This window comes from Phocoena sinus, chromosome 3 (genome assembly GCF_008692025.1).
Source record: "Phocoena sinus isolate mPhoSin1 chromosome 3, mPhoSin1.pri, whole genome shotgun sequence".
NCBI lineage: Eukaryota > Metazoa > Chordata > Mammalia > Artiodactyla > Phocoenidae > Phocoena > Phocoena sinus.
In genome coordinates, this window is record NC_045765.1 from 45,638,326 (window position 1) to 45,659,036 (window position 20,711).

The following is a 20,711-nucleotide window of genomic DNA, read 5'->3' on the forward strand; positions in this document are numbered from 1 at the left end:
TTGGTTTGTGGAGCTGAACGAGTATTTGCTAGTGGGCCCAGCATATACATTACAAATCATGCTCCTTTCACTCTCAAAAGTGTCCCAGTTCAGACACTCATAGCATTGCCCTACCAGCAGCCAACATGGGGAGGCCTTTGGGGAGAATGAGATCAAGTGTCTGCTGCCCCTCCCATCCCTGGAGCAGGAGGCAGGAAGGCTCTAAATCAGAGCACAGGCTTGGATAAAGGGCCTGGCTGGGTCCCAGGCCCACCTCTCCTCCCCAGGTCCACCTCTCCTCCCCAGGTCCCACCTAGCTGCTCCTTCCTTTAAGCCTGGCCTCACAGGGCAGGCAGGGACTCTCCAGACCCAGGAGGAAGGAGCCCCTTGGCCATGAATGTAAACGGAAGGGACGTTCATTGAGCCCTACTGTGTGCATTAGATGAGCTCATATCCAATATCTAAGTTTTAGCTCTTTCCAGCAGCCTGGAAAGACGAGTTTGTGCGTCCCCATTTTGTACCTAAGGAAACTGTCTTGAAGGAGTGAAGTTGTGTGCCCAAGGTCACAAATCACTGAATCTCTGAGCTTTGGAGATAAAGCGAGGAGGGCCTCGGGCCGTGCCTGGGGAGAGGCAAAAACTAAGAGGCCCAGGCAGGACCCACCTCTCCTCTCCCCGAGGGCGTGTCACCACACCTCTTACAGGCAGCTTTGCTGAACCACTCCCTCTCGTTGGCTTGTGGGTTTCATTAGACGCTAAGGAAGGAAGAGAGAACCATGGGAACAGGGAGTAGAGGTGAGGCATTGGCTCAGAAGCCCTGGAAGACTAGCCTCCTTGTGGCCTCTTCCCAGCAGCACCTGCTCCCCCAGATCCAGCCCTAGGTGAAGGGAAGGGAGCAGGGCTGGGACTTTAGCCTTTCTCAGACACGTCATGGGGTGACCACTGAACATCAGCAGCAGTCACTGGGGCTCTGAATACAAATGGGTCTGGGTCCATGCCTTTCAGAAGGGGAAACTGAGGCCCAGAGGAGGCAGGACTTGGAAAATCACCCTGTGAAGTAGAGGCAGGGTGAGGCCTGGAATCTAGGAGTCTGACCCCACCTAGGCCCTGCCCTCCATATCACACCTTCTACCATCCCCTCCCCCATCACCACAGCGCTTGTTGGAAAACTCTATACTTCATACAACAAGCAACCCCCCAACATTTTTTAGAAGACATTGTCCACATGAGTCAGTCTACCCTCTGAAACCCCAGGTTTATGATCATACAACTGGCCATGAGTTCAGCTGCTGAGCACATGTGACAATTGCTCTCAATACCACCCCGTCTCCCCCATCCCAGAGGAAGTTTGGGTACCACTTGGCAAAATAACTAGTTAGGAATTCAAACCTAGTAAATAATCTATCTCCCTTTCCCTCTCCCCTCCCTATTTCTCTTGGTCTCACAACAAACCAGAAGAATGGGGATGTGGGCTGATTTAAAGAAAATGTGAGATGAAAATGTACTTCCTTTTATTATATAGGGAGATATTTTTAAATGCATATAAATAAACATTTTTAATTTGCTTAAACGTTCCGACTTTATCGCTGAAGAGCATGTGTTTTGTTACACCAGCGTGGCGACTGTGAAAGATGAGGATCCAGACTGCTAATCCATCTGGTGAGAAAATGGTTCTGGAGCAGCCGTGCGGGGACAGGCTTGCCCTCCAAAGCCGCCCTGTCCTACACCTGCTCTGCTCCCAGCTTCTGTGTCCCACTGGCTGGGCATCTCATCCACCCTGGGCCAGGCTGGTTTCCTTGCTAGAGACCTCCTCTGTGAGGCCGCTCTACTCCCAGCCCTGACACCTTCCCTAGTCTTGAGCTGTGGCCCTCTCCACTCAGCCCACGCCAGTCTCTTGGCAGTCAGTGTTGGGAGTCTCATCCACAAAACTCAGATTCTCAATATGGTGTCAGGGGTCTATAGACACGTAGCGCTGACGCACACGTTTCTGATTTGCTAGAGGTCACGACCAGGCCCTGGGCCTTCCACAGCCAGGCCAGGCCAGATATTTTTGCCTGGACGCCCCCCCTCCCACCTTCCATCCCCCATCTCTAGCATCAGCTCAGGGCCTGCCACCCAGCAGGGGGGAAGCATAAAATCACTATATGCAAACAGAAGCAGCATCGGCCATTCCCGATAGGAAAGCTGGAACGCCTCTTAGCACTGGGGTGGCCGCCGGGTCTGACAAGACGTAATGGGTCCTTTTCCCTGAGCCATTACATCACCCTTGCCTCTGGTGGAACTCTCTGGGTGGCAGGGAATGCATTATTTCACACCGCAGCTCAAGACACTGCTTGGAAGTTGTCTTAGATAAAAGTTTCCTTTTCCACGGAGCTCAAACACCAGTTGACAGGTGATGGCCAGTCCAACCTGTGGGGCCCACCCAAGGCCCTGACCGCCCACGTAGACAGCAACTGCAGCTCACCCAGCCTGCTCGGCCTGGCGACTGACCTCCAACCAGGCAGAGGTCTTCCTGTGGCTGGGGGCGGCCTTGTCCTGCCTCAGATCTTCCCAGCCACCAGCTGTCCTCAGCACTGGGGGTGGGGGTCGTTAGAACATCAGTCAGGCCTGCCGTCATCACACTAGGATACAGCAGCCCAGGGAGCAGGTGTGGCTAAAACACGGAACTTACTGTGTGCCGGGCCCTGTGCTAGACGTAATTCTGAGACAGCTTAGATAGCTTAGAGTATTTTATTTCCATTTGACAAATGGGGAGGCTGAGGCTCAGAGAAGCTAAGTAACTTGCCTGAAGTCTCACAGCTTGGAAGTAGTCAAGCTGGAATCCAGGCCATGTGACAACAAAATCTGCTACTAAACACTGCGTCACAGCTGAAGTGTGGCCCTCCAGCCCACAGCGTTCCCACACTCCAGAGCGGTGTTCACTGGGGTGCTGGTAGGTGCTGGTAGCGGGCTCCTGGGTAGTGAAGCATGGGGAATGCTGGATAAAATTCAAGGGTTTTCTTTGCTGTGGGACTTGTCCGAGCCTTTGATGTGTTAAGGCACCAGTGTGACTCTCCCAGAAGAGTTGAGTCTGCAGGACTTCTCAAACTGACTTGACCAGAGTCATTTCTTCTTGGTAAACAAGCTCCCCAGTCTTACAGATGGGGAAATGAGGCTCAGAGGGGGGAAGCAATTACCCCAGGGTCACACAGCAAACGCTTTTGACGATCAGAAACCTATATTCACTCACCGCTAGCCACCCTGCCTCCAACCCTCTTCCTCTGCTCCTGGAACCCTGGTCCTCTCCCCTGGTACCACCTGGTTCCCATGCCTTAGATGTCCACCATCCTCAGTGAAGCCATGATGTCTCCCAGGCCAACAGCAAGAGGAGGAGAGAGAAGTGCCTCTGCTCTTCAGGGGCTCACGTGGGGACTGGATCCACCTCGTGCATTGTTGTCATGTGCCCCAGGAGCAAAGGGCAGGCAGGCAGGCAGGCTGCATACACTTTTTATGGCTAGGCCACCTCCCAGAACAGTAAACAGAGGGGCAGGCAGCTGGCACCAGAGCCCTCTAGGGAGTGAAGGCCCCAGGGCACAGACTCCTGCCCACCTCTCTGGAAGGGAGTTCAAAATAGCAGCTTTTCTCAGGAGTTTTTTTAAAATGTACTTCAAGTTCATATTCCTCTTAATCTTTTTTTACTATTCCTCCTTCTTGGCCTGACAGCACCTACTAGTCCTTTAGGTAGGCCTCAGTTTAAAATCACCTCCTCCAGGAAGCCTTCCAGACCCTCCAGGATAAGCTGGGGGCTCGCTCTGGACTCCCTGGATGCTCTGCTACCCTGATACCTAGAGCATAGATCAGACTGGGAACTTCTGGGTGGCAAGGACTGTACATTCCCTGGGCCCAGCCATGCCTGGCATATGGGGTGCCCAACGAATGTCATCTGTTGAAAGAAAACCCTGAGTTGAAAGTATTTGAAAAATTCAAAAGACTGAAATATTGAATCTGATGATTCTGCTTACAAAATGGACTTAAAATTTAACAGTCTCATAGCCTCACTCTAATGAGGTCCTGTTTTGATCTTTCAGAAGTATTTTAAAGGTGACCTTGTTGTAGGCCTACAGAGACTAGGAGAGACTATGCAGTTGCTGAGAAGGGTGAGGATGATTTACACTTCTTTAACATTTTCCTTTCATGCTATGTATAATGATTTTCATACATTTTTAAAAAGAGAAAAAAAATTTATTCTTGAAGCTGCATTCAAGAGATTCCACTCTCTGGGCAGCCCCTTGCCCAGCCGTGAGTCTGCTTGGTCCAGAGAAAGTTCTCTGGGGGCTCCCTGGGGCCCGGGCCCTGAGGGACAGCCTGGTGGGGTGGTAGAGACTTGGCAGGATGGACTCTGCCCCTCTGTCCCCTTTCAGAGGCCTTCCCCACAACCTGGAATCTCCACTGAGAATTTGAGTGAGGGAATATGGCTCTGTAGCCCAGAGCCTCTTGCTCAGGTCCAATCCTGTGGGCTTTGCGCTTTGCATCCAGCCTGGAGAGGGTTTGGTGCATGTTACGCAGGGGCGGGGGGTGGGGGGGCAGGTAGAGGTGAGGCTGCAGGAAAAGGCAGGTGTGACCTGACACCCCCCCTCCCCCCCTCAGGTCACGGTCTGCAAGCCTTCCGTCTTCTCTCGGTTCCATCTCCTTTCTCCAGGAGTCTGGTCCCTACAGCAGCCTCCCACCTTTGAGCCTCTGGAGGAGGAGCTGGGTGGCCCCCTCACCTAGCCCCCTGGGGATTAAGACCTCCCACCCCAGGCTCCCTTGTCCGCCTGAGGCCTAGATCACCAGAGCTGGAAAAGGTCCTCATCCAGCAGGCTCGCTGCACAGATGGGCCCAGGGGATGCAGGGGCTGCGTGGGTGGTTGGTCCAAGGTTACTCAGCAGGTCAGTGGCAGGGCTTGGGACTCAGACTAGGCCTCCTGGGCCCCCACAGGAGCCACATTCCTAGCCCCTGAGTCCTCAAGGCCCCCAGCCCACAAGGCTGGTCGGGGGGCTACGGTAGGTACTCCTCCTTGACAGGCATTGGGGAGGAGGTGCCCAGGAGGCTGGCAGAGCTGGGGCACAGGCCCGCCAGGGGTGGCCCAGCTGGAGTGGCGGTGACATCGTGGGTGGGCGGGGGTGGCTGTGAAGGCTGCTGCTGTTGCTTCTTCTTGTTCACTTTGCGCTCCTTTGCCCGCCGGTTTTGGAACCAGATCTTTACCTGTGGGGTCAGAGAAGAGAGATGGGGTGGGCGGTGGGGAGACCGAATGACAGAACAAGAGGAAAAGAGGAAGGGCAGTGGGGCTCTTGTTTTTCGATGTGGCGCTTGGGGCTTCCCACTTGCTCCGGCTACCCCAACTGTTCATGGACCCTGAACACGTTCTCCCCCTCTGGAACTTGCTCCCCTACTCTTAAGACAACTTCCTCTGTAACCCTCTTCCTCTCCATCTTCCAAAGCCATGCTCTAACACCCCTCCTCCAGGAAGCCTTCCCTGTTCTCCCTGTGACCACTCCCTCCTCTGGATTTAAACAGCACTGATCAAAGCCCGCTGTAGCCTATAGCTAATCAGGCCCCATGCTCCTCTTGGTGGTCAGGGATATTGGGTTTAATTGGCCGGGGGATGGGCAGCAGCTCAGTTTCTATTGTGTTGTATGACCATGGCTGGGAGACAACCTCTCTGTTCTCCTCCCTCGACTGAGCTCCATAATCTGCCTGGCAGCCTGGAGGCCAGACTCCCGGGACTGCTCCTGTGGCTGAGGTGGGAGCCCCACACACCTGACGTTCAGTGAGTCCCAGATTGGCGGCCAGCTCTGACTTCCGCCGTATGGTGATGTAACGGCTGTAGTGGAATTCCTTCTCCAGCTCCAGGCGCTGGTGGTCGGTGTAGACCACGCGGTATTTGTCCTTGGTCCGGGTCTTACCTAAGAAGCAGAGGTGCCAGGAGGAGAGGTGAGTGGGGAGGGGAGCTTGCAAAAGGCCAAGGCAGGGCTCCCAGGGGGAAGAGCAATCCAGGGCCCCTGAAGAAGGACCTTGAGGGAGTAACAGTCATTCTCCCAGGCTCAGGCTTCGAGACTCTCAACCTAGGAGGCAAGCACTGTTCTCATGCCCATCTGGGGGGCCCTAAGGCTCAGAGAGGGGAAGCAACTTGCCCAGGGTTACCCGGCAAGCAGCGGGTGGAGTTGTGGGTTTCAGGCCAAGTCTCCTGACCCAGAGCCCTACTCTGATTGCCAGGCCCACCCACTTTCGTGCAACAGTTCCCAGGTGTGGCTGCAGAACAGACATGCGGGGAGCTTGTGAAAAACACAGCTTCCAGCGTGTCACCGAGAACGTGAAGTAGAAAGCCTTGGCGTGGAATCTCCATTTTTCACAAGCTCCCAGGTGGTTCCAATTTGGGGATCCTCAGACCGCAGGTCTGAGCACTAGAGACTTGGAGGAAGGAACACCTGGCAGCAAGGGTAGCTTGAGATAGAGACGTCAGCTGCTCCTCTCTCCTGTGTGCAAGGAGAGCAGGAAGGGCCGTCACAGCCGGAGGCTGAAGCAGGAAGCTTGCAGGAACCGCCCTGGGGTATATGCTCCTCAATTCCTGTCAAATGCCTGGTGGTTGGTGGTCGCACAATCAAACAGAAAGGACTGGGGCTGCCGGTGGCTCCCCAGGACCTGTCAGCCTCCTCAGAAGGCCCTGGTTCTAGGCGCCAAGCCCTGAGCTGGGGCTGCACCAGGGGCTGGGGACCGCTCTGCCCCGAGCCATCTACACTCCAGCCTGTGCCCAGGCACAGAGCAGGAGTACTCAGATCAGCCCACAAATATTTACTGACTTCCTGCTGTGGCCAAGTGCTGGGTGCAGCAGTGAGCAAAACAAAAAGTCCCTGCCCTCATGAAGCTTAGGCTCTAGAGGAGGGAGATGGGCAAAAATAAAATAAATATGGAAATTATTTGATATGTTGATTGAAGATAAGTATTTCAGAGACAAAGAAGGACTGGGAATTGAGGGAGGAGTGAGGCTGTGATTTTAAATACAGTGGTCCATGAAGGCCTTACCCTGAAGGGGAACTTAAGCAAAGATCTAAAGGAGGTGAGGGAAAGAGCAATGCAGCTGTCTGGGGAAGAGGTTCCCAGGCGGAGGGAACAGTAGGTGCAAAGGTCCTGATGGGGGGCATGCCTGCCGCATGAAGAGTAAGGAACAGTGAGGAGGCTGGTGCGCCCGGGGTGCAGTGAGCCAAGGGAGCGGAGAGGTCGAGCTGGGCCTACGAGCCCCGGGAGGGACTCTGGATTTTAGTCCGTCTGGGACAGGAGCCATTGCAGGCTTCTGAGCAGAGGAGACAAGAGGTCTGATGGAGGATTTAAGATTACTCTGGCTGCTGCATGGAGAACAGATTGGGGAGAAGGGGGACATGTGGGGAGACCTGCCATAACCCAGGCAGGGCTGGCTTGACTTCCACACGAGGTTCAGCCTGGGGCCCGGAAGTGGATTTGAGGACCGACTGGGTTAATGTCAGGGATCTCTTTTGGGCTGGGATCAGAGGTCTGTCTGGAGAGAATATTAAGAGTCATGCTTGGCCTGGGTTGCTGTGGGGGCCGGACTCAACACCAGTTTCCTTGTAAGAAGGTGAGCCTGCGGCTATAAACAGGAGGCACCCACCCATGTGTCTCACCAGGGCATGGCAGGTCTGCATAACCATCGAACCCATCCCACTTCAGCCAAGGGCCCCCGCAGTAACCTGGACTTCACCTCCCTGGCCCCAGCTCTGGGCCTGCCGGCTCCTCGGCACCCCTGCGCTAACCACCCCCCCCCCCACCAGCGCCGGTCCAGCCCACACAGCTTGGCAGGCTAGCGCTGGGCTCCTCAGAGCCAAAGGGCTTGTGGAGAACAGGAGACAGCACATGTTTCTCGGCTCTTTTCCCTGGGCTTCCTGCCAGAGCAGCAGAACCACACTGGACTCTTCCACAACCACTGACCTCAGCCCACTGCCCGACGCAGCACGGGACAGCCTCGGCCCTTGGCCAGGCCTAGCCCAGGAAAGGGACAAGGGAGTGGCTGCCGAGGCCTTGGCTCTAGATGGGGCCCCTCCTTGACCTAGAAAATTCAACGCCGGCTCAAAAACTGTTCTGCCTAATGCACCACCACTGAAACCCAGCAGAGCTCTGAACCCACAGCCCCACTGGGTTCACTGGGCTGAAGCCAGAAGGGGTCATGGGAATTTAGTCTCCTCCCACTTTATAGATAAAGAGACTGACGTTCAGGATGGTTATACAGCGTCCAGAGGTCCAAATAAGAGAGGGCTTGTGAGTCCTTCTAGTCCAACCTCCCCGTACAGTCAGGGTCATTGAAGCCCCAGGGTGCCGTGGACTTGCCCAAGGTCATTTCACCAGGCCTGCAGGTCTCCCTCCTGCTCTAGTGCACAACTCCTCACCCCACCAGATTCAGGGTCCACAGAGACTGCTATAGGGCCCTCTAAGCATTGACAGCAGAAGCTCAAACAACAGACCACCCATCTACTCGTATTTCTGGGAAGAGAGCGTCCAGACCATGGTGAGGACAGACTCCTGAAAGCCCTGGGCTGGGGCTGGATGGCCCACAGGTTGAAAATGCCTAGAAGATTCCCAGCCTGAGGTAGGGGGAGGAGGCTCCCTGCCCACCCAAACCTCAGCCTAAGAGATTATAAAGATACCCCCCACCCCTCAGGCACCCAACCCTCGGTCCCATCCTTCCTGACGAGCAAATGGGGATCCACTGCACCCATTTCATAGTTGGGAGAAATTGAGGCTCAGAAAAGGGCACTTGTGGAGGGCCATCCTTTTTGGTAGTGGCATAAACCTGGGCTCAGGTTTCCTGACCTCCAGCCAGGCTCTTTTGGTCGGGGGACGGAGGGAATTAGATGAGAGATGGGACTCTAGCTGCATAGTTCCTCCTCTCTGCATAGTTGCAGACTCTAGCAAGGCTGCCAGTGAAGACCCAGCCTACAGGCCCTGTCACCCCCTCCTTGGACCCAAGAGAAGGGCTGGTGGGCTCAGGAACACATCGGCCACTTCTATCTGGTGGAGTTGCTCAAAGCACACAATTTTATTGCTAAGAAAATGGCTCTGCCCAAAACCAAAATGTTTGATATCGCACTGTGTGGTCCAGGAACCAGGGAGTCTCACCTGCCGTCCAGAAGGTGATAATGGGAACATCCTCCTTGGGGCCCAAATTGGTGATCTCAGCCTCATTTAACGTGCACATGCCCTTTGACTCATTAATCCCACTTCTAGGGATCAATCCCACAGAAAAATGCCCAAAGAGGTAGCTGTTTCAAATAGCACAGAACTAAGGACAATGTACATGTCTATGAGTCAGGACTGGTTAATAAGATAAGAGATGGTACATCCATGGAGAGGAGCACTACACAGTCACTAAAAGGAAATTATAAAGCTCCGTAGGTGCCAATATGGAGCAATTTCTAAAAATATATTGTTAAGTTAAAAAAAAGGCAAAATGTTGTAAATAGTATGTTGCTATTTTTGTATAAAAATGGAATACACACACACACTCAAACATGTTTGTGGCCCGAGTTCTTTCTGAAAGAATACACAAGAAACCAGTAATGGGGGTTGGCGTGCCTTGGAGAGGGGACTAGAGGCTGGGGAGCCATAGGTAGGAGGGAGTCTTTGGGATGTTTAAATTTTTACCATGTGAAGATGTGAATTTGTATTTTTAATGACAGTCAGGAGCCCTGGGCTCCAGTCCCAGCTCTGGGACAGAACTCCCCACTGCCATGAGCAAACCTCCTTTCCCCTCCTGTGAACACCTGTGCCACCCTGGGGACCCAGGAGAGGGGGCAGGGAGGTACGTGACAGTGGTGGGGCAGGGAGAGCGCCCAGGATGAATGATTTACAGGCCCTTGGGACACTGGGCCTAAGAGGGAAGTCCGGGCTCCTGTAACAGGTGTCTGATGGGAGCTAGGCCACTCCCAGCCACCTAATGAATAACGCTCTGGGCCAGATGCCAGTGCAAGTAGGTGGGAGGGAGGGTGGGAGCCCCCCTACCAGCTCTTAGGGGTGAAGCATGGGGAGAGAAGAGCCTTGGATAACTGTGCAAATGAGAGGCTTTCTCTCTGCTCTGGCTGTGGGTTGTGAGGAACGGCCCATCCATATGCATCAGGCTGCCATGGAGGTAGCAAACTTCCCATCCCTAAAGCATGCACAGCAGAGGTCCTGGGAAGCTCCAGGCTAATGGTTCTAAATACCTGACCAGCAGCCTCAGAATTGCCTGGGGAGCTTTCTAAAAGCACAGATTCTGGCCCAGAAGTTCATACTCAATGGGACTGAAGTGGGCCTCTGGGATTTGATACTTGAATAGCTCTCCAGGTGACCCTGACATGTGGTTGTTTGGGCAAGTAGACCTCCAGGGCTGCGTCATGCAGCTTCTCAATGGCTGGGTGATCTAGGACACCTCACCTCTCTGAGCCTCAAATTCTGTATCTATAAAATGGGGATAATTATTATTCTAATAATGGTCAATATGTCCATGTGTCAGGCACTTTGCATACATCTCTCAACAACCTATGAAGCTGTGCGACTGTTATCCCTAGTTTACAGATGAGAAAACTGAGTTTCAGCAAGGTCTGCACATCTGGAAGGTGGGATTTAGCCCAGGTCTGTCTAGACTCAGAAACAGCATTAGAACCTATGGCCCAGTGTAAGGTCTCCCATAATGATCTCCAACCCTCGGGTGTACAGGGGATCACTTGAGATGGATGGATGAATGATGCCTGGCACAGTACCTGGCACACAGTAGGTACACAGGGCAAGGTAGATCTTATTCATTTCCGTGGTGGGATAACCACATGACAGGGATCCTGGGAAATGGATCTGAGCAATGGGCTGTGTGTTGGATGAGACTGTTTATTTATAAGGTCCCTTCCAACTTGGAAACATGAAGCTACCAATGTTTGTTGATGCTCTGATTATATTTGTTATTATTGCTGAAAGAAGTCTAAGACTGATTTCCCTGTCTGAGAGTCTAGAAACTGGGCCTGCCTAGCTGGAGGATAGAGAGGGCAGGAGCCTGGCGGTCTGCAGTGGGGCCTCCCCATCTATCCTGGACCAGAGTTCAGCCTCTGTCCCCAGGGCGGGTTAGGTGGCTCCAGGAAAATTGAGTGGCCTCTGGGTCAGCACTTCCTTTGACCTCTTCCTGCTGGGTTTGTGGCCCTGAGGGATGACACTGCCAGCTCTGGCCCTAGGGCTTGGAACACAGATCCATGACCCCTCTCTGTGTGGTCCAGCCCCACTGGCTGTAAATCAAAATCCCCACAACCCCGACCGACACACATACACACACACACACAAAGGAATGCACATATGCATACATGGATGCTTGTTAAAAATACATATTCCCAAGCTCTCAGTTCTATTGCATCCTGGTCTCCCTGCCATCTTTAACAAGCCTACCAGAGGGGATTCTGAACCACCAGCTCCCAGTTCTGTGCCATCTGTGTGGCCTTAAATAAGTCCTTTCTCCTCTCTGGGCCTCAGTTTCTCCTGTACATCAGAAGAAGGTTTGGTGTCAGCTCCAAGGGCCCTGTAGATTCTGAACTTCTGTGTAGCTCTGAGTCCTCCCTTAAGGACCTGGGCCCAGGTCTGCATCCTTAGCTAAAGGACTTGACAAGTGATTGAATTTCTCTGGGCTTTCCTTCCCCCAGGGAACAGAATGGGTGTGAAAGCAGTTTGCAAAGGGCAAAGAGCTATGGACACGACAAGGAAAACTGAGCTATTTGCACAAGTGCATGTGGGAGGGATCCCTTGGGAGAGGTGGGAATGCTGCCTGATGGGGAGCCACAGGGCAAAGAACATAGGCCTAGGGGTGGGGAGGTCTGGCCAGGCCACCAGCCGGACATGTGATGTTCAGCTTGGACCCATTTCCTCATCTGTACTACCAGTGGGTGGGACTTCTGCTGCAGCAGCCCTGACCCACCCAGTTCAATGGTGGACAGATATCCTCCCTGGGCAATGAGGCTCTCTACTGGGCCCATGACTGGTCCTTGTTCTGGCTGGTTTGCCAGTCCCAGGCTGCTCTAGCACAGTTCCTCATTGACCCCTGCTCATTCCTGGAGCAGGGGCGAGGCTGGCATGGGGGCGGGAGTGCGATGAGAGGAGGATAGGCAGGCCAGCCATGCTCAGGGGCCCTGTAGACTTAGGCAAGCTTCTCCACCCCACTGTCACCCTCCTTCCTAGTCACAGCACTCAGTCAGCACCGCCCCCTCCTCCTCCCAGGCCTCTACCCCTCTCCTGTCTTCTCAAGGAGGTCCACAATCTGACTTGGCTACGAGAAGCAGTGAAGAGGACAGAAACTTCAGAGTCAGATAGACACAGTGGTTCTAACCCAGTCAGGCCAGGTGCCAGCAGTGGGAACCCAGGCAAGTCACTGAACCTCTCTGAATCCCAGTTTACTCATCTGTCAAATGAGGACACGAATGCCTCCTTTAGACATGGTAGCTGTGGAGATTAGATGTGATCATTTCTTTAACAAGGTAGTTAGTAATAAAATCTATCTGTGACAATGATGAAGAAAAAGGAAGAGGAGGAGGAAGAAGAAGGAGAAGATGATGACTGCAGAGACAAAAGAGGCAAGAGAGATTCCTCAGTGGAGAATAAGGAGCCCATCTGGAATGGATTACATTCTAGAAACTCTCGAGAGGGATTTTCCTGCACTGTGCTGTATGACAGCTACCAGCCACGTGTGGCTATTTAAATTAAAATTAATTAAATGCAATTAAAAATTCAGCTCTTTAGTCACACTAACCATATAGCAAGGGCTCAACAGACACGTGTAGCTAGTGGCTAGCACACTGAACAGCATAGATATAGAGCTATAGAAAGTTCTATTGGACAACATGGCTAGACCAAACTCCCAGCCAGGGCCAGATGCTCACACCCGCACAGCAATACGTAACCAGACTGCTTGGACTATCTACAGAGCAGCCCGTTCTTGCATCCGTCACCCATCTATATTCTTCCCAGGATTTTCCACAAGGGGCACCAGAAATAAGGGGCACCCTTGGCCTAGAACAGCCCTTCTAAGAGTTGCAAGCAGCAGCTGCATCCCTTCACATCTTCTTCCGGGCTGGACAACTTGAGGCCACCAGCTGTTTCCTGGTGGAGTTTCCAGGCCTCTGCCCTACCCTGGCCATCCTCCTCTGGTCTGGAGGTGAAGTTCCTGACTAATCGCCCACAGGCGTGGGACGTGAAGAGTCACATTTGGGGCGGAGGTGCAGGATGGGGCTCTGGACTCCAGCCCTTTTCTAGCTCATTGAGGAACCTTGGCAAATCCCCTCCCCTTGGTTCCTGGCTCCCTGAATGCTCTGCGAGGCTAGAGACCATGCCACCTTGCTCATTTGGTTCCACAACAGTGTCAGACACACACAGCGAGTACTTGATGAATCTTTGTTAAACCTAACACAGACCTACCGCTTCCTGGTCTTCTCCTCGCAGTAGATGGCCCCCATCCTCAGGCCACTCAGGCCAAAAGCCTAGGTGGCACTTCCCCCGCTTCCCACATCCAATCCATCAGCTGGTGGCTCAACCTCTAAAGGACATCCTTCTGTCCAGCTCCACTGCTCCCACAGCCTTAGTCAACGTCACTAATCGAATGGAGAAATGTGCTGTTCTGGGGTCAAAAATACCTGCACTTGAAAAAATAGCGAGTACTCAATAGATGCTAGTTCGTTTTATTATTACTGTGGGAGGTGCTCGGTACTTATTTGTTAAACAGCTCATTCCTGTTTTTCATGGGTGGGGGGTAGATTAAGAACAAACAAATGAAATAATTATGAACTGAGATTAGCGTGAAGGAAAGCAACGGAGCTGAGAGCTAGATTAAGTGGCGGGAGGCGGTGGGGGAGGGAACCTACTTTATTTAGCTTGGGGCAGCTAAATGTCACCTCCTGGAGGAGGTGACATTTAAGCCAAGATATGATGGTTGAGCAGGAGGTTTCCATGTCACCAATGGGGAAGAATATCCCAGGAAGACAGAACAGCATGTGCAAATGCCCTGAGGCAGAGAGCAGCAACAGAGGACCAGCTCTGTGAGGGACCCTGTCTGCTTGTTCTGGCAGGAATCTCTAGCACCTAGCAGAATGTTTGGCACAGAAGAGAGACTCAGAGACTATTACCGCCTGCCCGCCTACGTGACTGAATGAAAGAGGCACGTGATGAGCCTGGAGAGGCTAGCAGGGCTTTGAGCCCTGGGGTGAGGGGTTTGGATTTGTCTTCAAGAGAAATGGGAAGACATCAGAGGGGGTTGAGCCTGGAGTGTCAGTCTCGGCTTTCACTAATGCCTGCTCCCTCTCTCTGGTGATGCTGAGGGATCTATGTGGCGCATCCCTATAAGGTTGATGGGCAAGTATGGCAGGGGGAGGGCTTAGCATGTTCACAGGGTGATGGACCTGACTCCAGATGTAAATGTTTCCAAATCCCAAGAGCTCCAGGACAGAAACCTGAGGGGTCATCTCATTAAGATAATTCCCATTGACAAGCCAGGCTTGCTGCTAACAAAGCTGTTTTGGACCTTCAGAACAGCTCCCCAGTCTCTCCGCAGCAACACGTGCCTAAGTGTGCGTGTGGGGGAACACCCAACCGATAAAAGCCTTCTGCCACCTTCTAACTGGGTCACTCCCCCCTCCCCAGGTACATCTGAGAGATGAGGTGTCAAATGGAGTTTCTGCCTTGAGAACCAGTTTTAAACAGCCCGGCACCTGCTGTGCCCATCCTCCCCCTCCAGCCTCTTATAGCTCATCTCTGATTGGCTTCCTTTTCCCCATTCCCTAGACGGGAATGCACATGGGGAGGGGTCTTGGGCTCCCATTCTGAGTGTGTTGCTTTATTTGATAGATGCTCATTAGGCTGTAGAGTCTAGGTTTGAACCCTGTGCAGCAGCATCCCAGCTGTGTGAGCTTGGGCAAGCCACCTTACCCTCTCTGAGCCTCATTAACTTTATCTGTAAAATGAAGCTAATAATAGATCCTCACACCTCTTAGAGTTGTTATGAGACTTAAGTGAGATCATCCATGCAAAGTTCTTGGCACAGTGCCTGGCACATGGTAAAGACTCAGCTGATGCCACAGTTATTAGCTTTATCGTGAGCTCCTACAATGTGCAAGGTGTGGTGAGAAGGACAGGACTGATTAGCACTGCTCCTTGAGGGGATAACAGATGGTAGATGGCAGGGATCAACAAGACAGTCAGTGATAAATGTTGTTCAAAACAAGGGCCTGGTACAGTGTTTGTAGGGGAGGGAACCAAGGAGGGCTTCCTGGAGGAGGTGGCCTCGGAGAAGAAGCAGATTTGACCTGGTAAACAGGTAGGAGAGGGAAGGGAGGGCAGTTCAGGTCAAGGGACCCATAATAGAGAGGCAGGGAGTGTGAGGTGTGTGCTCGCATGCACCTGCTAAGGACTGGTAGAGATGGTCCCAGGCACCAGTGCACTGAGCGCCTACTGTATGCCAGGGTCAGGGCTATGCTCTACTGGCACCATTGCTTCAAGGTGTAATCTTATTAATGTTACAGTGGAAGAAGCTGAGACTCAGAGAAATGATCCAAATTAACTCTCCTGTGGCTAATGCAGCTTCCGACAGAAATGCAATCCCAGGCCTGAGGCTCCCGAGCCGGACTCTTAACTGTCCCAGGTAAGCATCTCTGTATCTCGGCAAACTAACGGGAGAGTGGCTTCAAGAGTGGGTTGGGGCCAGTTCTCAAGAGGGCTCTGAAATGGAGCTGGATTTTACAGCATAAAATGAAATGGCAATTCCATGGCAGTGGGGAGCCATGGTTTAGAGGGCGGCTAGGGCATCAGAGAGAGGCTGAAGGTGAGAGGCCAAGTTGGTGACTGTGGCAATGGGCCAAGGGAGAGGGTCTAGGATGTGGTGGGGAGAGGAGGGTTCATCCCCTCCACGGGCCTCAGTTTCTCTATCTGAAAGCTGATGGGGATGGACCAAGATCTAAACCCTGCTGCAAGAGTCCCATCATCTGAGCGGACATCTCCTGACTTGTATGGGACCTCAGCCACCTCAATGGGCCATTAACCTGTGAAAAACTATTCACAAGGAATCGGAGGCTGAGCCTTCAGCAGAAGGATAATTTAGAACCTTCCTAAGGAAAATGCTGATATTTATAGATGCAAACGGGGAAGACAGAAAAAAAAAAAAAAAATAGAGCCCCTTGTAGTCATTTCCTATCCTGGCCTCAGTCAAGTGAAAGTCATCACTCAGAACTGGTTAATGGACAACATAACAGCCTCTCCCACATCCTCCTCCTTCCCTGCCCCCTCCTTAGGGAAAGCTGGCATCTTAGTCCCAGCCTCAGCAATGCCAATTCCCCAGGTGAGGATGGAGTACTGTCCCATCCATGGAGTAGGGAGAAGGGGGCAACCAGGCTTCCACCACTGGCATGAGCTGCTCGGCTGGACAGTCATGGGTCCCATCTCCAGGTTGAGATCTCATCTCTCCCGTCTTCTCCCAGAGCTGTCTTACTGTTCCTCACACTTGCCCTGTTCATTCATTCAACAAAATGTATTGAGCACCTACTAAATGCCACACACTGAGCTGGGTGCCTGGAATGTAGTCATGGGTCAAATAGACATGGTTCTGGACTTCATAGGGGTTTACCTTGTCAGTGGGTGTGGGAATAGACAACACACAAACTCACAAATAAGTAAGTTAGTGCTCTGAAGGAAACATGGCAAAGATGATCAATGGGTATTGGTGGGGGGTGCCTACTTTGGAACATCATGGAGGACCTCTCTGAGGAGGTGGCCATTAAGCTAAGACCTGAATGGTGAGAAAGAGCCTGCAAAGAGTCTGGGGAAAGAGTTTTCCAGGGAGAGGGAACAGTATGTGTACAAGACCTGCCTGCAGGAGCACATACAGCTTTGTAGACCTCAGGAAGGAGTGTAGATTTTGCCCTAAATGTAATGGGAAGCCACTGGAAAATTTTAAACTGACTCATCCAACATATATCCCAGCCCTGCCTCCACTTGTGTGAAACTGGAACATGCCTTAAAATCTCCAGGCTTCAGTTTCCCATCTGTATGTCTGTTCTCTAACTGTCCAGTTCAGATATTCTAGAATGCTAGAGGCACAGAAGAGGGAAGAAGGGGCAAGAAGGGTACAATAAGAACAGGTGACCAGCAACATCTGGGGAGAGGGCACGCACTGACCTTCCCTCTGCTGTCCCAGAAAAACAGCCTTACCCGGGAAACACCCCCAGAGACCCTGTATCTTCATTGCCCAGAAGGAGAAACTGAGGCCAAAGAGGAGAGGGGCTTGGCCTCTCTCTCACGGAGGGTCTGTAACCCCACCCCAATTCTGACCCCACCTCAAGAGTCAGAGTCAGATGCTGCCTGAGTGGACAGGTAGCAGCTTCTACCTTCGAAAAGGCAGAACGGCTCTCACCTGGCTCCTGGGGTGGCCACTTTCCTCCGGAGCTCCCAAACCTCCCTTGGCCCTTCATTTTAGTTTCTGGGAGCGAAGGTGGAAAGGACTTTTGCCTTTGGGCAGAGTTACTCCTAGGCCCCCTGTGTGCCCAGGGACAAGTGTCTCCAAATGACTTCCGAGACCAGAGGTGAACTGAGTTGGGCAGTTCCAGTGCCCAGAGGGACGTGACTTGCCTGACATCACACAGCCTGGAAGCTCCCCAGGGTTCCTGCCAGTCCTCTGACCCCCACCCACTGACCCACTCTCTCCCCCTCACATAGTGCTGGCCTCTCTCCAAGTCCCCGCCCCTGGGGAACCTCCCCATCCATCTCCAAAGTCGCCTGGTCAGCAGGAAGTAACAACCAGAATAAAGGAGCAGGAAAAGTGGGCTTCCTTCTTCAGGGAACAGACACAGAACTGCAGGACCCTGAGGGTCAGTGGCCCCAGACACTTCCTCTCGTATAATCTGATGCAAAATTCTCAACCGAGGTTTATGGGTAAAGCTTCTGGGGGCCTTTAGAACCCCTGAAATTGTTTGCCCGATTAGGAAACACTTTTTTTCTAGGGAGAACATTTATACTTCCCATCAGATTTCACAAAGGGGTCCTTTTGTAACTCAAACAAAGGTACAAGACCCTTCCCTCTCATGGGATGGTAAAACTGAGACTCAGAAAAGATGGCTGATTTAAGAGACGCTGTTCAGAGGATTAGAGCACAGGCTTGGTCATATCCCAGCCCCACCATTTACTGCTTATGTAGGTATAACTAAACTTGCGCAACTCTGTAACCTCTCTATGCCATAGTTTCTTCATCTTGAAGACGGGGGTGATAATAGCACCTATGATAAAGTTATAAGAATTAAAAGATATCAGGTCCGTTAGTAAGTGTTCCATAAATATTAGCTGTTATTATTTAGCCAAGGCCACAGAGACAAGTGGCACAGCTGGGACAGAAACCCCAGTCCTCTGAGGCCTCCGGAGGCAGACAGGAGGTTCTGTGTCCCTGGGACTCCCAAGGAGGTGGTACAAATACAGCCAAACCTGTAGCTGCTGATCAACCCTCCCCAGCATCTGCTGGGAGTGTGTGGGGACATGGAGGTGAAGAGAGAGAGGAGGTGGGGGATGTCCTAGGCTCGCTCCCAGCTGGGGGAAAGGGAGGAGGGGCTGGACATCAAAGGGTGGGCAGGCCAACTTCCCGCCCCTAAGGCCAGGTGGCCTTTGTCAGGACAGGCCAGACACAGTCGGGACAATGGGTATCATGTTCACTTTCTGGCCGACAGGAGTCACTACCGAGCCAAGGCCCAGCCTGTTACATGACAAAGGGGGGACCTAGGAAGGAGGTCAGGCCGCCCCTCATTAAAGCTGAGCCTTTGTCCTGCCCCCTCCCCTGCCTTTGAAGAGGGTGGATCCAAGAGGCCTGCCTGGGGGCAGAAGGTTCACAGGCTCAGGAGCCAAACAGTAGCCACCTTCCCAACTGCTCCTACTTTCCCCTCCCCCAGGGTCAAGAGTTCAGGGCGAGCCCTGGGATGGTAAGGTAGGGACCCTTCACCACCACCAATCTAACCAAAGAGGGCTCTTTTTTAGTCAAAATGATATGACCCACCGATCTCTTCGTTGTATGGATGGGGGACTGAGACCTGGAAAGGAAAGTGACTTATGGGTGTTCACATAATCGGTGCATGTCCTTTGGGGGTTTGCAGCCCCTCTTTGGGGCTGGGATAGGGGTGCATGAAACGGATGACCACCAGGGCCAGTGTTGCTAAAAGTTTACCCTGGGATAAAGGTCTGGGGACCTGTGTCTAGTTCCGGCCTTGCCACGCAACCACAAGGCGTCGTTCTTCACGGCTGGGGTCTCAGTCTCCCCGTCTACAGGGAAAGACAGCGTGTGCTTCCTAAGGCTCCAGGATTCAGAAGGGGGAAGCTGAGAGAACAGCCCGCAGGGACAGAGTCGGGGGTGGGGGGCACACTCTGGAACCCAAGCAGGGCCGGGGCAGAGGTCAGACAGGGGGCGGCTGGGGCCTCGCTCTAGCACCTGCCGGCGCCCAGGGGAACCGTCCAGAGGCGCAGGGTGAGGGAGGGGTGCTTACCGCTGCCACCGCCGCCTCCGGCCGCCACGCTGCGCCGCATCCACTCGTAGGGCGTCCGCCTTTGCGCTCCGGGCGAGGACGGTGCGCCTGGGCCGCTGAGGGGCTGCGCCAGGAGACCCGGCCCAGGCCCCGGGGGCGCGGGCACCGCGCTAAAGTCCGGAGGGGGCCCGAATGCCAGCGGGGCCGGGCTGGCGGTGGAGGCCGCGGGGCCCGGACTGTAGGCGGCGGCCCATTCGTCCTTGGGCGCAGAGAAGGGCGTGCTCCAGGCCGCAGGGGGCACGGGGCCCGGCTCCACGTGAGAGTAGCCGGTGAAGTCGGGGTACTGCGGAGGCGGCGGGGGACCGTAGGCTTGCGGGCCCAGGCCGAGACTGGCGGGCCTGGCGGGGCCGGGGTACACGGGGGATTCCTTGTCCAGCACATAGCCCACGTACATGGTGGCCGCGGGGCCCCCCGCGCATGCTGGGCCCTGGAGCCGCCGCAGCCGGCCGCCCCGACGAGCAACTGCTCACCTGAACTCCCAGCCCTGCCGCCGCCGCCCCACCCAGGCCTTTTATAGCTCCGGGCCGCCACGGCCCCAGCCGAGGCGGGTTTGCATTTCAAAGCGGGGGGAGCCTCCAGGCCGCGAATCAAAGGGGGAAACCCGTCGGGGGCGGGGGGTTCAAAAGGAGACAAATTGCCGCCCCAAGCGGGAGGTGGACGCCGGGGCCAAGGGGGGTGGGGGGCGCGGAGGGCGCATCCTGAGCGAGCATCGAGGCATCGCTAGGTGTGGGACTCTCCTGCGAGGCCCCAGCCTAACCGCCCGAACACCTCGACCGCCCCGCAACCCCCTTTTACAGGTGGAGAGAAGGGATCCGTGGGGTTCAGGGGCGCCAGGCCAGCGTCACGCAGCCACACCGGGCCTGTGGCGCAGTCCGCAGGGACCAGTTGGAGGTGAAGGGGAGGAAACGCTGACTTCAAACCGGGTTCCCGTCTTTAAGGTAGCGGGTCCTTAATCTTTTGCGGGGGCAGGGGGGAGAGGAGGGGTCACGACCCCTCTGAGTGTCTCATGAAAGCTGTGGATGTTTTTTCCCCGGGGGGAAAATGCACATATGCACATACACTAGTCTGCAAACAATTGGGGAGTTCACCTGAGTTGGCTCTCTAGAGAAAGTTCTTAGAGAGGTGGTGTAGCGACATTCTTTCAGAGACATTCTAGTGAACT

The 20,711-nt window shown here is 53.8% G+C and overlaps 1 protein-coding gene across 1 annotated transcript; it reads right to left on the reverse strand.

Annotated features, from left to right (window-relative positions):
* Positions 1-4,177: 4,177 nt before the first annotated feature.
* On the reverse strand, positions 4,178-20,038 carry CDX1 (caudal type homeobox 1). The gene is made up of 3 exons (XM_032627107.1): positions 19,511-20,038; positions 5,757-5,902; positions 4,178-5,201 (listed from the first exon to the last, which is right to left on the reverse strand). The coding sequence occupies exons 1-3, from the start codon at positions 19,941-19,943 to the stop codon at positions 4,995-4,997; spliced, it is 786 nt and encodes a 261-aa protein (XP_032482998.1). The 5' UTR covers positions 19,944-20,038; the 3' UTR covers positions 4,178-4,994.
* Between the last annotated feature and the right edge of the window lie 673 nt (positions 20,039-20,711).